This window comes from Solanum verrucosum, unplaced genomic scaffold (assembly GCF_900185275.1).
Source record: "Solanum verrucosum unplaced genomic scaffold, falcon-dt-bn FXZP01000060.1, whole genome shotgun sequence".
NCBI lineage: Eukaryota > Viridiplantae > Streptophyta > Magnoliopsida > Solanales > Solanaceae > Solanum > Solanum verrucosum.
Window position 1 is genome coordinate 6,823,503 of NW_026020129.1, and position 17,123 is coordinate 6,840,625.

A 17,123-nucleotide genomic window follows, 5' to 3' on the forward strand; every position below is an offset into this window, starting at 1 on the left:
TATTTTAACAAAATATAAACTTATGGATCAATTTTTGTATTAAAAATATCTCAAATCATGATATGAAATTTTCATATCATGGTTTTTAGAGAATATGGAATCACATCTCATGATATGAAATCATGAGATGGAACCATATCATGAGATGGAATCAGCGTAAAATCGCATGTCCAAACGCTGATTTCATCTCACGATTCTATATCATGATATGATATCGCATTGCCAAACGCCTACTTATTGTGCAGCTTCATAAAGTTCTTCCCAAATCCCCATGTAAGACGAATCCACTTTTTCTCCCCAAATCCCCATGTAAGACGAAATCTTCTTTTCTTTGATTTAAGTAGGTGTTTTGCCATGCGATATCATATCACGATATGGTATCGTGAGATAGATTTGGACATGCGATTTTATGTTGATTCCATCTCATGATTCCATATCATGAGATGTTATTCCATATTCTCCAAAAATCATGATATGGAATTATATGGTAATTCCATATCTTGATTTGAGATATTTTAATACAAAAATTGATCCACGAGTTTATATTTTGTTAAAACAACCCCACATTTATATCTACTAACCATTTATTTCATATGTAAATAAAATCTATAATCACATCATTACTTTTTATAATTTATTATTCTTACCGACATAAAATTTATTATTCTCACCAACATATAGTCACTTTAACTCACACCAACCGATTGTTAAAGTGATGAAATATTTATGGTCTATAAGCATGAAAATATAGTTGCGGATGATATTGACCAACAAATGGCTCAAAGTAACAATGTTGGTTCGTCTTCTCGGTCTCATGATCGAGAAATGCAAGTTCAACGTGAGGAAATTGTTTGTACTATGTGGGAGGATTATATTAAAGACTAGTACACTACAATTTATGTTCAATTTTTTTTATTAAATTAAAGTTAAATAAAACAATTACTTAAGTGGAGAACAAATAACTTTGTAATAATTTATTATGCGATTTTATAAATTTTTGTTTATTTGATAAGATTGAATAAACAATTGGGGTTATTTTAATAGTTTTACAACTTATGAGATTTTTATGTTTATGAGAAAATATACAACACAAAAATTCCATATCGCATGTCCAAACAAAACTTCAATTTCATCTCATGATTCCATATCATGATACCATATCGCACGGCCAAACGGGCCCTTAAGTATGCAAACAACTACAGTGTAAGTCCCTATCCCTCGTTTTGATGGAAAGTGTTTATATTACGTGAGATAGGGTAGGTTATGATTTTGATGAACTTGACATAGGATTGTAATAGTTGGGTTGAAATTTAAGTGTTGTGTTTGATAAAAGAGTATATTTTAAATATGAGTAATGATAAAAATTTATATATATAATTTATCGATTTAGTTGTTTTTGCGGATTATTTTTAGTATAACCAACACTAAACTAAATAGTATCGGTTTCAAAATTTAAAACCAAATCAAACCAAATATCATATTTTTAATTGATTTGGTTCGAAGTACGGTTCGATCTGTTTTTTTAACCATAACCATGAACAGTCCTATATAGTGGTATATATACACAAAAGATACACTTATATGAACCCAAAATTCTTTATCATTAGTGATGTTAAGTTGTTATTGTCAAGAGATATATATTCGTCGGTTCGATTTGATTTTATATATTAGTGACTCAGTTATCAATTTTTGATTTGTGAGCACGCTAAATCGATAACTTGAATATATATGCACTTTAATTTTCTTCACTAAACACCAAATATATCCACTATTTTGTGACTTGCACTTTTTCTTCGCAATAGATCAGTTTTATATTTTCTGAGTTTGTGAAATAGAAAACTACATTTTGAACTTGTCATCAAGTCGAATTAGGTAGGTTAATTATAATACACACACACACACACATTCATAAATTAATCACACAAAAAAGTTCACCTACTAAGAATAAGATCAAGCAATAGTATGAGTTAAACTGGCACTGAAAATCAGCAACGAGAATAGTACTACTTAAACCCACTTATAATAAATATACACTGAATTTATTGTGTTGCTATCTCTCTCTTTTTATTGGAAGGAGCCACTGAATGTTTTTTATTTTTTTTATTTATGTTTTAATATACTTAGTTATGAATAAACCTCATAATAAAAGGGAGTAAGTATAATAATGTTATTATAATAATGTAATTAACCCTTTAATTTATATATGGTCATATGCTATTTGGAATATTAACAAACTGAAATACAAGGAAGGTTCCATGCATCCGTTTCAAGGAATTTCTTGGTAAGCCCTTTAAATTATTTTTTCATTGTTCATAAATTAATGATGTTTTTAATTTTGGCATATCTTTAAGAAATTACTTGTTTTTTCAAACAAAAAAACATATCTACTATTTTACTCCTAATTAAATTTTATCTATTATATAAACTAATAATCAATGGTTGATCAATATGATGTCAGTCATTATAATATGTTTATAAATTTAGTTATGATTATTACTGTACATATTAATTTGAAGTCCGTAAAAACTTATTGATTTCAAATTTCCAATCTCTCTACGAATGTTTGCTAGTGTTTAGAGATTTGTAAAAACTTAAACTTACTCGCATATATTATACTAAATCAATATAATTTATCATGATTAAATAATCTAAGAAAGTATAATACATGTTAATATATCAATTGTGATTAAGTAACAAAAACTTAATATTATTCAAACATATATATTTATAATCATTTGCGATAAATTTTTATCTTTTTGAATTTAATGACAAATTTGAAACTCATAATATAAATTTATCCTTACACAGATCATATTTATCACTTGTACTCAATTTTTGAAGGTGTGAATATGGAATTTATGCACAATTAGGAACCTTCATGGATGTTGCGTATCGCCCAATAAGAAGTGTCTTGATAATTTATTTGTTTTTGTTAAAGTATTGAATATGCACATGGTTTAATACTTCAAAACTCAGTGGACCTTTGAAAGCAATAATGAAAAAAAGTTGTGATATCAGGAATTCAAAGCATATTGTGAAAGAAATTGTCTCCTCATCTTTTCAATCTTTTTCTAGAGTTTAAGTATCTCAACCTCATTTTTAGTAGTTACTTGATATTTCAGTATTTTTCATTTTAATTCAATAGTTAAAGTGTATAATTTGGCTATCAGTGATTATATAATATTTAATAATTGTGTTGAGAGTTCGAAATTGTTACAAGTGAAAAATAGAATTTTAAATTTTCATGATAAAACACTGATTTTTAAATAAAGTAGTACTAAAAAAATTTGATCTTGAAGTTTCTGTTATTTTCAAGAAACAGAAATTTTTAGATTTATCCCAAAATCAAAAAAGCAAAAGAACTGTTTTTGCATTCTATAAGGTGTCATTTCACGTAACATGTTTAAGTTCACAAAATTAAATAACATTTTGATATATTTGTTATAACTTTAATTTAGAATCACAATATTAAAAAAATTTATTTATATTTTTTAAACATCGTGACAAATCATATATAAATCATTTTAACGGGTAGGAGTTGGTTTTGTGTAGCTCAAATTGAAATCACCAGGAAGTTTCCTTAAAAGAAAATTTGACTTTTCGTTTTCAGCTAAATTTACGAAATACTTCATACTTCATAATTCAGGATTCGGCTCCTCTCCATTTTCATGCCCTCTATTTTCTCCAAATTTTTGCTTCAATGTGAGACACATAACATAGATAAAAATCAATGGCTAAGATTAATTGATTAAAATAATATTTTAATTATGATTTAAATAATTAATATTTTATAAGAAAAATAATAATACCATAATCATAAGTCATAACCATAATCAAGGAACTCTGATTCCGATAGCTATTGAGGTTCTCTCTCAATTTTCTTTGTTTAGATTTTCGTTGGTACTTACATCTCCATTCATTTTTTTTCATTTAATAAGGAAGAACAAAAATTCTTTAATTAGCTATATATTATTCTCTCCGTCCACTTTTATTTGTTATGTTGTGTTTTTCGAAAGTAAATTTAACTAATTTTTAAAGTTAAATTAGATTACATTAATTCGATATTTTAAACAAAAAATTCAGATTTCAAAAACTATATGAAAAATACTATACATTGCATATTTTTCATATCAAAATGATGAAAAAATACATTGTAAAAATGTTAGTTAAAGTTCTTATAATTTGACTCCAAAAAGGAAATCAAGAAAATTAAAAATGAACGAGAGAATACGACATTATAATACACACTCACTTTCATAATTCAGTTAAATTATACTAGTAATTAATCACAATAGTATGAGTTTAACTTGCACTGAAAGACAACAAACTCCAAGTACAGTTTGACCCCAAAAAAAAATTAAAAAGAAATAAGACACATACGTAGTTGTATTTTTTTTCCTGTTCAAATCCGTGTTCCGTGGTACAAAAATAAGTAGAAACATTACAAAGTGAAAACACAAATAAATTACAGAGAAAAGATCAACCATGGTAACTCAACTCTTGTACGAAAAATCAGGAATTTGAATCGACGGATAATCAAACAGTAGTAATTTGGTTTTCGGAACTGACTCTGTTTATGAAATTCGCAAATTTATGAAAATCTGTTGTTGTTTCTTCTGCCATTGAAGAAGCAAATTTCGAACAGAAACTTGAACTAATTCTTCTTTATTTTCATAGTGGGAAGAGAAGAGGGTCTGAGGCCGATTTTGATGCCATGAAATAAATTCTTTCAACTATTATGTATTGATGCTTAATTATTGACAAGAGAGAGTTACTCATATGGTTCAATTCATTTTTCTAGTTCTTATTATGTATATATAATCCACAAATAATCAAAATAAAAACAAGAAACAGATATTACTTTATCTGCCTTTAAGTCCAAATATTTCTTTCAAATAAAAAAAATACATGTAAATGAAATAGAAAGAGAAAAGTAGAAAAATAGTTTACCTTTTTGTTTACTTCCAAGCTAATATTCTCTATTCCACTCAAAGCTATTAGAAACATAAATATTAACAACTGAATGAACTTACAAAACATAATTCACTAAACTAATAAACTACAATATAGAACCTTCTCTTGCTTGTCTCTCTATTCATAGACCAGAAGATCTTTCCTACTTCAACTCAAACTCTTTAGTGCGACTTGGACTTCAACAGATAACATTTCTCCCATAGGAATAAGTGTTGAATTTGGAAAAAAATTATTCTGACCGAGGCATACCAACTCATACTTGTATGAGGGTCTTCTTTAATTGACAAATGGAAGGTAATGGGTTCCATTTTTTCAAAATTCTGTCCTTTCTTCTGCCATATTTAATTACTCTTATTCTTTTTCTTTTTCTGTTTCCTCTTGTCATTTTGTCCACTCTTCAATATATCTGCACACACTTCAAAAGGTAATCCTGAGTTAATTTTCAGTATATTTTGTATGTGATATGTATTTGTGATTGTTGTCTATATTCATGCAAAATGTATGATTTTGGAATGCTTCCGTTGTGTATGTTATTTTCTAACAATTGGCATCAAGAGTCATACTTGCATCTTTATAGATAACCTTAAATATGCTTATGTGATTACATGTATGATTCGTGGTTAGTAATTTTGATTTTATCACGAAAAGAACAAAATTGATGGCTGTACATAGTCATGCACAATGTTCCTTGGATGGATAATTTTAAAAGAAATTTGATGGCTGTACATGTCATTATTTTGTCTTTACTTGTGGCGGCACTTCTGTACCAATTTTTTATTCTCATATTGTGTCGGCTGGAATTTTTTTTTCTCAAAGTGGTTGCGGGCTGTTTTCAAATATATGCTGGGTGTAATTTTCTTATCATTTCACATGTATGTATGCTGGCTGTTTTTCTTATATTAAATAATGGAAGCCAAAGTTTCACTTCTAAATAATAAGAGTAAAGTACTCCCTCCGTCCCATTTTATGTGGCACCATTTTCTTTTTGGTCAGTCCCAAAAAGAATATCACATTTCATAATATGGTAAGTATTTAAAGGTACAATTTCTCTTTTACCCTTATTGGTCCCACTTAATCTTAAAATAATACTCCAATACATTTATGAGGAGAGAGAAAAGTGAGACTACTTTTTAAAGGGCAATTTGATAAACATTTCAAAGTCTTCATTTATTTCTTAAATTTCGTGCCCGATCAAATGTTGCCACATAAAATGAAATGGAAGGAGTAATATCTTTGTGGGGTATTGGAAATTAATATGAGTGATTGGTTGAAGTTTTTGTATGCACGTGAATGGCCGGCAGTGAATGGGTCATAGTTATTTAATTGCGACATTCTCTTCATTATATATGTGATTTCTCATATGTTTAACTATATGTGCATGAGATTTTATACTGAATGAACTGGAATTTTTTGTCGCAAAATTTTTCTCTCTGGAAATTTTTTGTATAAAATTTGAAGAAAATAAAATGGTGATGAGGATTCTTTCCTTTAATTATCAAGATTAAATAGTAATGAAGTATTAAATTTATGTGTTGGCTTAGACCTTCCTCCCCATCGGATGAATTTAATACAAGTCACTACGTATTTAATCGCTAGTTTGATAATCTGCATTAACTCTCCTAAACTGAATAATATATGATTGGATCAATGTAACTAGAGGATTTTCACTTGACTTAAACTATCAGTAGACTCTCCATCTGAGTTAGGTCTGTATAAGTTTATGAAGTGAATAATCGGTCATTATATATGTATATTGTATGAGTAGTTCTCTAATCCCATCGATTATCTATTCTAGATGCATGAATGTATATGTATATGATGAGTTTGAATGTAACTATTCAATGATTATATGACTGTTTTGATTGATCTATTGTAACTATTTCTTCAATCTCATATTCAACATGTCTCCTTTTAATCTCATTAGTACTATTTTGGGTCAAAACAAACTAGAGGGTTCTAACTATGTTGATTGGTGGAGAAATCTCGATATCGTGTTAACTGCTGAAGAGTATAAGTTTGTACTCAATGATGAATGCCCACTGAAACCAGATGAACAGTCTAGTGATGAGGATAAGTTAGCTTATCAAAAATGGCGCAAAGTTGATGAGATGGCGCGATGTTACATTTTGGCTTCAATGTCAAATGTGTTGCAACATCAACATCAAGCTATGTTATCTACTTTTGAAATCCTGGAGAATCTCAAACAAATGTTTGGAGACCAACGTCGATCAGCTAAGCAGACTGCCATGAGAACTCTCATGAACACTAAGATGGTTGAAGGCACTTTTGTTAGAGACCATGTTATGAAGATGATGGGTCTTCTGAATGGACTAGAGGTCTTGGGGGCTGAAATTGACAATGACTCTCAAATTGAGATGATATTGCAGTCTTTGCCTGACAGTTTTCAACAGTTTTGCCTAAATTATAATATGAATAAGATGAGTCTATCTTTGACACAATTATTGAATAAGTTGCAGGTGGCAGAGACACTTGTCAAAAAGGCACCATCTATGGCACTAAATGTTGAGAAATTTTCTACTTCTAAACTGCAAGGTGGACAGAAGAAGAAAAAGTCTCACAAAGCTAAGGCAATTGCACCTCCAACTGGGGCGTGAAAAAGTCTAAGGGCAAGTGATTTCATTGCAAGATGTCAGGCCATTAGAAGGCACATTGTCCATTTTTCTTAGCCAAGAAGAAAAAAAACTCAGGTAACTCACTTTCACTTGTTGTTGAAATATTTTTAGCGGCTGTTTCTACCACTTCATGGTGTGTAGATTCAGGAGCCACTGATCATATATGCACTACTTTGCAGGGGTTTCAAGAAATGCGCAAGTTGATTAGAGGTGAAGTTAGCGTTTTCAATATTACTTTTTTCGTTTGATAGTGATAGAGTTTTAATTTTAAAATACGTTCTATATGCACCTGTTATTAGAAGAAATTTAATTTCAGATTCTAAAGTTTTGAGAGATGGTTATGATGTTAATTTTTCTGATAACGGTTGTGTTATTAGCTATAATGAACATCTTATCTCTGCTGGTACATTGATTGATGGTTTTTTAATTATTAATGTCTCTCCAGAATTACAACAAACCGTAGAACTTAATTATGTTAACCTTTCAAGTAAAAGAAAGCATTCTTCTGATTTTAATGAGACTTATCTATGGCACTTGCGTCTATGTCATATAAATCTAGATAGGATTTCAAGGTTGGTTCGAGATGGACCTCTAGATTCATTAAAAGTGGAGGCACTATCAACATGTGAATTTTGTTTAGAAGGAAAAATGACTAAGAGACCTTTCCCCTCAAAAGGAAACATAGTCAATGATAAACTAGAGTTAATTCATTCTAATTTGTGTGGCCCGATGAACATTCAAGTGAGAGGTGGGTATGAGTACTTCATGACTTTCATTGATGACTACTCAAAATATGGATATATTTATTTGTTACGCCGTAAATCTGAATGCTATGAGAGAGTCAAAGAGTTTAAGGTTGAAATGGAGAAACGACATGCAAAATATATCAAGTCATTGCAATCTGATTGTGGTGGCGAATACCTCTCTAATGAGTTCATTAGTTACTTATCAGAACAAGGAATTACTTCTCAATTGTCTGCACCTAGAACGCCACAACAGAATAGTGTAGCAGAAAGAAAAAACAAAACTTTTTTAGAAATGGTTAGATCAATGATGAGTTACTTTGATTTGCCTTATTCGTTTTGGGGATATGCGTTAGAAACTGTAAATTACATTATGAACTTAGTTCCTTCTAAATGTGTTCCTTTGACACCCATTGAACTGTGGACTGGGCACAAACCTAGTTTGAAACATGTTCGAGTTTGGGGATGTCCAGCACATGTGCTAATGGGAAGGCAGAAAAATTAGAACATAAAACAGAAGTATGTGTTTTTATTGGATACCCTAAAGGAACTAAAGGTGGTATGTTTTATAATCCTAAAGAAAAGAAGGTCATTGTGACTACCAATGCCAAGTTTCTGGAAAAAGGATTTTTTAGCAAACCATAATCCCAGAAGTAAACTAGTTTTACAGGAATTAAGCAAAGAGACAACAAATCAGTCTACTGAAAATAATGGAAACCAAATTCAAACCCCATATGTTGGAGTTAATATACCATTGCATTGTAGTAGTGGAAGAGATGTTAATAAACGTATAATTCTACAAGCGCAAGTTCCTGAAAATTCATTGCATCAAGGTAGTGGGAGTAATAATGAGCAGATTGTATTAGAGGAAGAAGTTGTTGATATCTCTGCACCGCAAGGTGCTGAAGATAACATGGACACTCAAGATCCTACAAATGATGTGGTTCCACCACAAGATCATAATAATGCAAATTTCTCTGAACCTACTCCTGCAACTGTAGTGTCTCATCGTAGTGAGATAGTGATAAGAAAACCACTTTGGTATGCACTCTTGGGAGAGACTTTTGCAGAATCCCTGAAGAGTCGAATACCGAACCTGTGAATTATGACGAAGCACTACAAGAAGAAGATGCAGAAAAATGAATCGTTGCTATGAAATAAAGAATGGAGTCCATGTACTCCAATAGAAACTTTTTCGCCAGCAGTCATGCTTAAGTCTATTAGAATTCTCTTATCTATTCCTGCTCATTATGATTATGAAATTTGGCAAATGGACGTCAAGATAACTTTCCTTAATGAAAGTCTTGATGAAAGTATATTTATGCGACAACCAGACAGTTTCATAGAAAAAGGAAAAGAACACATGTTGTGCAAGCTTAAAAGATTCATTTATGGAATAAAGCAAGCTTCTAGGGCATCGAATACTTGCTTTTACAATGCAGTCAAGATTTTGGTTTTGAGCAATGTCTTGATGAGTCTTGTGTGTACAAAAAGTGGAATGGAGATAAAGTGATATTTTTGGTATTATATGTAGATGATATCTTGCTCATAGGAAATAATGTGGGCTTGATGAATTCAGTTAAGGAATGGTTGTCCACTAATTTTGATATGAAAGATTTGGGAGAAGTTGCTCACATCCTTGGGATTAAGGTTCTACGTGATCGCAAGAAAAAGATGTTAGGTTTATCTCAATCTCTTTATATTGATATAATTCTTACCAGGTTTAGCATGCATGATTTCAAGAAAGGATTTCTTCCTTTTAGACATGGAATTTCTCTATCTAAAGATCAATGTCCTAAAACAGATGAGGAAATAGAAAGCATGAAGACAGTTCCTTATGCGTCAGCTGTAGGAAGTCTTATGTATGTGATGATATGTACTAGACCTGATATATGTTTTGTCGTAGGCATGGTTAGCAGATACCAGTCTAATCTTGGACGAGAACACTGGATAACAGTTAAGCATATAATTAAGTACCTAAAAAGGACTAGGGATTACATGTTAGTTTATTATTCAGATGAGTTGGTTCCCATAGGGTACACAGACTCAGATTTCCAGTCTGATATGGACTCTAGAAAGTCAACCTCAGGAAATGTATTTACTTTGGGAGGTGGAGTCATTGTTTGGAGAAGCATCAAGCAAACCTGTGTTGCTGATTCTACCATGAAAGACGAATATGTAGCAGCCTCTGAGGCAGCTAAGGAGGCAGTGTGGCTCATAAACTTTCTGAAAGACTTAGCGGTTGTTCCTGCAATAGAAATATCACTCACAATGTTTGTGATAATAGTGGAGCGGTTGCAAATTCAAAGGAACCACAAAGTCATAAGAAGGCAAAGCACATTGAGCGAAAGTACCATTTGATTCGAGATATAGTACAGAGAGGAGATGTGATGGTAGCGAAGATTGCATCAGAGAACAACCTAACATACCCTTTCACAAAAGCTTTACCGCAAAAGTCTTTTGATCGACATGTTGAAGGAATGGGTGTTAGAGTTGTAGGTGCATGGTTATGAGTCTAAGTGGGAGATTGTTAGGATATACTATTAACCATGCGTTTTGATATAGTATTATTTGTTGAACAATTATTTATTTATTTATTTAATTCAATACAGTGTTACATTAAATAGATCAATTTGTCATATATGTGTCCTTAACTTATATAGTAGATGATTTGGTGTAGAGTTTAAGCTTATACACAGAAGATTAAATCATTGGTTCTTAAAGTTAAAAGTTATAGTTCACAATCATAGATGGAAATTTGGACAAAACCATCAGAAACATTGTAGCACTAGATTAAATGTAATTTATCTTGATTATGAGAATGGTATAGTTCTAACTTCTCGTGCTAGTGCATTTTGTATGTATTGAACGATACCGAGCAGAGATAGATGTACTGACCGATAAAAACATATTCTCTAAACTGTTAAATGTACTTATATTCTTAATCTTGATATAACGATTACGATCTGTATTTATTAATTATCGTTTTGATTTATTAAAAGGTGAGATTCTGAGATGGGTCAATATGCCTGGTAGATTGGATGATAATAAGATATATTGGTGAAATAATTAGTTAATTGATGGAATCCATGTCTCAGTATAGAGATTGATGATACACTTTTTATGAGAAACTTATAAGTTTTCATGTGTAAACCCGGCCAGTAGATTTATGAATCTGACACATGAATTAAATTAAGTGTTGCTCTAAAGGAAATTAATCATTGAATTAAATTCGTCAGTAATTTAATTTATTGATTAGTATCTGTAATCTTAACATGGGGAATTACATAAGTGTTTAATGGTGAATTTCGAAATATAAATAGAGGAGTGCAATTACGAATTTTTAGTGGAATGATTTGTAATTTATTATGGTAAAGAATAATTCAAATTAATTATTTGGAATTATTTCCATAATAGAAAGCCTCAGTAATAAATTTTGTGGTTCCTCTAGTGCCCAATTTAACCAGAACTCAGAATCCTATTTTCTAATAGAATAAGGAAAAGTAACGTGTATATTTTCTTCCAAGAAAGAAACGTGAGTTTTGGGTTTTCTTGAAGAAAAAGGATTTATACTTTCTTCTCCTCTTTGGACTAGGAGACATCTCTTAATAAGTAGGGATTCTTCTAACCTAGAAAGGAGACAGTATTCTATACGATACTTGCCCACCCAAATATTGAGAGAGTTCAATTGTTAATTGGGATCATTGTAGAAGATCGTAGAGCTGGAGTCGAATTTGCTTCAAGATATCTTCACACGCTTCAAGAGGTAATCCTAAGTTAATTTTCAGCATACTTTGTATGTAATACGTATTTGTGATTGTTGTCTATATTCATACAAGATGTATAATTCTGGAATGCTTCCGTTGTCTATACTATTTTCTAACATTAGGAACCTTCATGGAAGTTGTGTCCGAAGAAATGTGATTTTTTTTTTGTTAAAATATTGGCTACCTATGCACATTTTAGTTTATACTCTACACTAGACATAAAGATCGATGCTTGTTATTTCATCTGTTTCAATTTATGTGACATGTATAAATTAGAAGAGTCAATTGATTTTTTTGTCCGATTTTAAAATATTTTAAATCGTTAAATATTGTGACTTATAATACTTTTAATGTAATTTTAAAATAATATATGTTATTCATATGTCCCAATTTGTATGACATAAGTGAAATTTTGTGAGTTAATCAAAAAAATTTAATTAATATTTTAAGTTGTTAATTATTGTAATTTATAATATTATTTATGACTCTCTCTATTTCATATTAACTGAATTTGTGAGGCAATGCACACTTATTAGGAAAAAAAATTGAGAACATAATTTAAACCATATTTCTATTATTGTCTTTTATAAAATCATAAATATAACTTGATAAATTGTGCAATTTATCTTCTAAAAAATATTTAAATTCTATATAAAAAAGGATAAATGTATAAAAAAAAATTAAATATTCATTTAAACTTTGAATAACTTAATTATTTTTAATAATTAAAAAACCTCAAAAATTCAATTAATACTAAAATAGAGGGAATATAATTAATTGAAAGCAAATTAGTTAGAACCTTTTCTCAGCTCCACGTGGCCGTTAATGAAAAGGAAAATAGTATGCAAACTGCAGTTTAATTTGACCACGAATTGGAAGTTTGGTAAATTCTAAAATAGCCTCATTGACCCTAGGTACTCTTATAGAGTAATAAAACTTATAGAGCACTCATAGGATACCAAGTACTATTATCAACTGAATTCTACAAATTGGACCCATTTGCATATCTTCAGTGCTTTTTAGGTATGACAAACATCCTTTTGTTGGGGTCCCATAATCTTAAACATTTGCAGAATTGCATCCTTTGATAGCCACGTGGCTTTTTTAAAAATTTATTCATTTATGTTTATAAAATATAGTCTGTGTAAATGTGATATGTCTATCCACCCATATCATATTTTCAAATTGAATATGTTTGAAGACCAAATCAACAAGCAATTAGCTCAAATGTATACATGAATTTAAGTAAAGTTTAACTCCAATTAATTATAACCTACCTCAATAAAAAAAAAAAAAAGAGTCTAATGCAAGTGATTTCATCACAATTTTAACTTTCTTGAAGTTTCAATTCATTTATGGTCTACAACACATGAGAATCTCATATTTAATCTTCATTTAATAGTTCCAGGCTTTAGAGCTCAACTCGATTGATTTTATTTTGTTTATGGTTTAAATTCTCAAGTTAGAAATTGTCACCCATAAAATTTCTCAAGTTTCTTTTTTATAATCCACATTAGAGGGAAGAATTTACACAAAAGAAAATGAAGTTAAACAACCTAAAATTACACAAACACACCCTTTTAGGGCTATTCATACAAAATCCCCATCATTTCATGATCCTTGAGTCTAGTCATTCTAGGATATCTCCATCAAAAATTACATAAAAATTAATGAAGTAATGAGTAAGAGATCAAAGGATTAATGAACTTACTTTGATGATTAGAAAAGTCTTAGCAGGTGTAAAAATCATCACTCTCAAGCTTAATTAAGAACGAGCTTTTGAACTTTCGCACGTGTAAACATAGTAGTATCTTTTTGTATGTTTGAAGTGATCTTATTATAATGTATTCAGTAGTATATTTGTATCAAACCTGAATTTTCATGCAAATGTTCTCATACAAATATTTATGTATTTTTACAATAAAAATTGAGAAGATGAATAGATCATATTAAAAATTTGGGTAAATAAAATTTATCAAAAGGGATAAAATATACCTTTCAACTTTGCGATTTCGAGTAGATATATCTCTAATTAAAAAATATGGTATATATATAAATATCTCTAACAAATGATGCATATTCACTCTTTTTATCGACATTTCTATATTTGCTTAATTGAAAAAAATATACTACTAGTTATTTAATTTCAAATATGTCACGTGACTTTTAAAAACTACCTCAATTGAAAATTATTTTAAACATTAGCTATACCTGGTAATTATGATTTGATATTTTCTACTCCATGAATTTTCCCATATATATACTAAAATGTATATTTTCCCCTAAAAAAATTGATCTGCCAAAATTAGATGACTGGTATGTTTTCCCATATATATACTCTTTTTGTATGTTTAATGTGATCTTATTATAATGTATTTCAGTAGTATATTTGCATGAGAACTGAATTTTCATGCAAATGTTCTCATACAAATATCTGTATATTTTAACAATAAAAATTGAGAAGATAAATATATGAATGATATGAAAAAAAATCGGGTAAATAAAATTTATCACTAATAAAGGGAAAAGGGGGTAAATACACCCTTCAATTTTATGATTTAGAGCAAATATATTTCTAGTTAAAAAAAAGATACATATATATTCGTGTCGTCTAAAAAATGATGCATGCACACCATTTTCATCGACATATCTACATTTACTTAATTGGGAAAAAATTATAATATTGATTATTTAATTTCAAAAATGTCATGTGACTTTTTAAAATTATCTCACTCCTTTTTTACACTTCTAGATCTGATCCAAACGAAAAAAATCAATTCCTCTTCTAATCAGTCATAAAATAGGTTAGAATCGGATTTGAATAGATGATTTTTTTTTTAATTGGATTGGATTCGGATGCATAAAAAATAAATGAGGTAATTTTTTAAGCTACGTGGTATTTTTGAAATTTAAAAATCATATTTAAGATTTTTAAAATTCAGTATGTTAATTAAACAAGATGACAAGGGTATGTAATATGTATACTTAATTTGTTAGTAGATAAAGATATATATGCATCACTTTTTTAACTTGGGATATATATAGTAAAAATTTCATAAATAGTTAATGATGAAATATAGTAGGCTTCCTTAGTCTAACTGTATTTAATTAAGCACTAATATAGATATTGAACGTGAAAAAAAAAATTGTCATAATAATGTAAAGAAATGCGTCAATACCCAATAGTTACTCCACTCATATATGTTTCCCGTGAAGTTCTATTAACAAGTTGGATTCAATACACAATGCTTTAGAAAATTAAAAATATTATAGCAACAGTTATTACTAGTAAAATGACAAATTACAATATCACCCATACCTGAAAATGTAAAAACAAACAACCAAACAAAATAGCTAATTAAAAATTTATATATAATTATTTTACAAGGGACTTAATTAGATAAATCTTTATTTTACCCAACTTAAAACTCTTAATTGTGTGCACTGACATTACATTGTATTTTATTCCCTCGATCCATTTTGAGGTCAAAGATCAGGATCTAGGATTTTAAGGGTGTGGATGCTTTGAAAGTAGGCGATAAAAAAAAAAAACATGTTCAAAGTGAAATTCGAACTTAGGCTAAGCAACACCAAAAGAGCCTAAAGCACCCACCAAGAGTTATTAAATCAGTTAGACCATCCATTTGTTCATCGGAGATAAAAGATCATCCTTATCAGATTTCATAGGTGGAATTACACTATTGTTGTTATTGGTTCATTAAAATAATTGACGAACTTATGATAAATCATCGTTAGTCTTTCGTGGAGTAGTGTTTGGTTTAGTAACTGAGTTGCAGAGTATAAGATAGAGAGTGAGTAGAAAAAGAAGGAAAATGGAGGGTAAAGAAGAGATGAGTAAGATGCCAATGCGAGAGAACCATATATATCTCCAACCATTTTAGCATTGTTTGAACAATTAGTTGTTGAAATGTTTTTGATCTGAGCATCGTACGCAAAAGAATATATTAGGAAACTCACGATTGCCAAATACATTTTAATAGGGTGGATTTCAAAGGGGGACGTATTACTTGTTTGGTACTTGAGTTGGAGAAGCTCAACCATAGCTGGGAAAATGAAAGTGATTATTATGTTTCTGCGTTGATAATAAGAAGAAGGGGATATGAAGGTGTAGTGCTCTTGGTGAGGAAAATAATTAATGATGGTGATATTGATCTGCCCATTAATGGAGTTTCGTCCATGGACATAACTTCTGCGACTTATAGCAATCGCCATTAAAGAAACAACGTTTCACAAAACACTTGATAGTAATTAAGTTATCGGGATATGTTTTTTCTCTTTAAATTGAAGGAGCAACAACACTGATATATTATTGCAATAAGTGTTTTTGGCAAAGCCTTTGGTTTTAATTTTTGTGCATATATTCTCCATATATATTTATAGAAGAGCCGCAAAATCAATGTAGATATTAAACATCGGATGAGAAACAAAAAAAAAGGCTCGCAAAGGGTCAACAGGATCGTTTAATTTAAATTAAGTGTTTTTGGATCTTTTTCTTCATTTCCCACCCAAATATTGCTCAAAAAACAAATTAAGTGTCTTGTTTGGGGACCCTAAAGTGTTTGCAAGCACGTGCACTCTTTTTAATACTCCTAGTAGTAACAAAATAGTGTTCGCAAGCACGTGCACTCTTTTTCTTTTTTATTTTTCTTTTCTTTTCTACTATATTAGAAGAGTAGTGAAAATATGTCAACATGCCTGCTTGGCATTTTGAAGGGTATTTTAGTTATTTTGGTTATTATATTTTGTCAGACGTTTTAGCCATTATTTATTACTCCCTCCGTCCCATTTTATGTGGCACCATTTCCTTCTTGGTCAGTCCTAAAAAGAATCTCACACTTTCTTATATGGTAAGTATTTAAATGTACAATTCCTCTTTTACCCTTGTTGATCCCACTTAATCATACATTAATGAGGAGAGAGAAAAGTGAGTCTACTTTTTAATATGACTATTTTTTGAAGGGACAATTTGATAAACATTTCAAAGT

General features: G+C 30.0%; 2 protein-coding genes across 3 annotated transcripts in view; both read left to right on the forward strand.

The window, feature by feature from the left end:
• LOC125826403 (deSI-like protein At4g17486) overlaps positions 1-17,123 on the forward strand; it is a 554,011-nt gene that overhangs the window by 204,270 nt on the left and 332,618 nt on the right. The gene's annotated exons all lie outside the window — the stretch shown is intronic.
• On the forward strand, positions 6,876-7,589 carry LOC125826688 (uncharacterized). Its single transcript, XM_049506042.1, has one exon. The coding sequence runs from the start codon at positions 6,876-6,878 to the stop codon at positions 7,587-7,589; it is 714 nt and encodes a 237-aa protein (XP_049361999.1).

Excerpts from the sequence above, each read along its gene's own strand:
- LOC125826688 (XM_049506042.1), top strand. The coding sequence starts at position 6,876 with ATGTCTCCTTTTAATCTCATTAGTACTATTTTGGGTCAAAACAAACTA.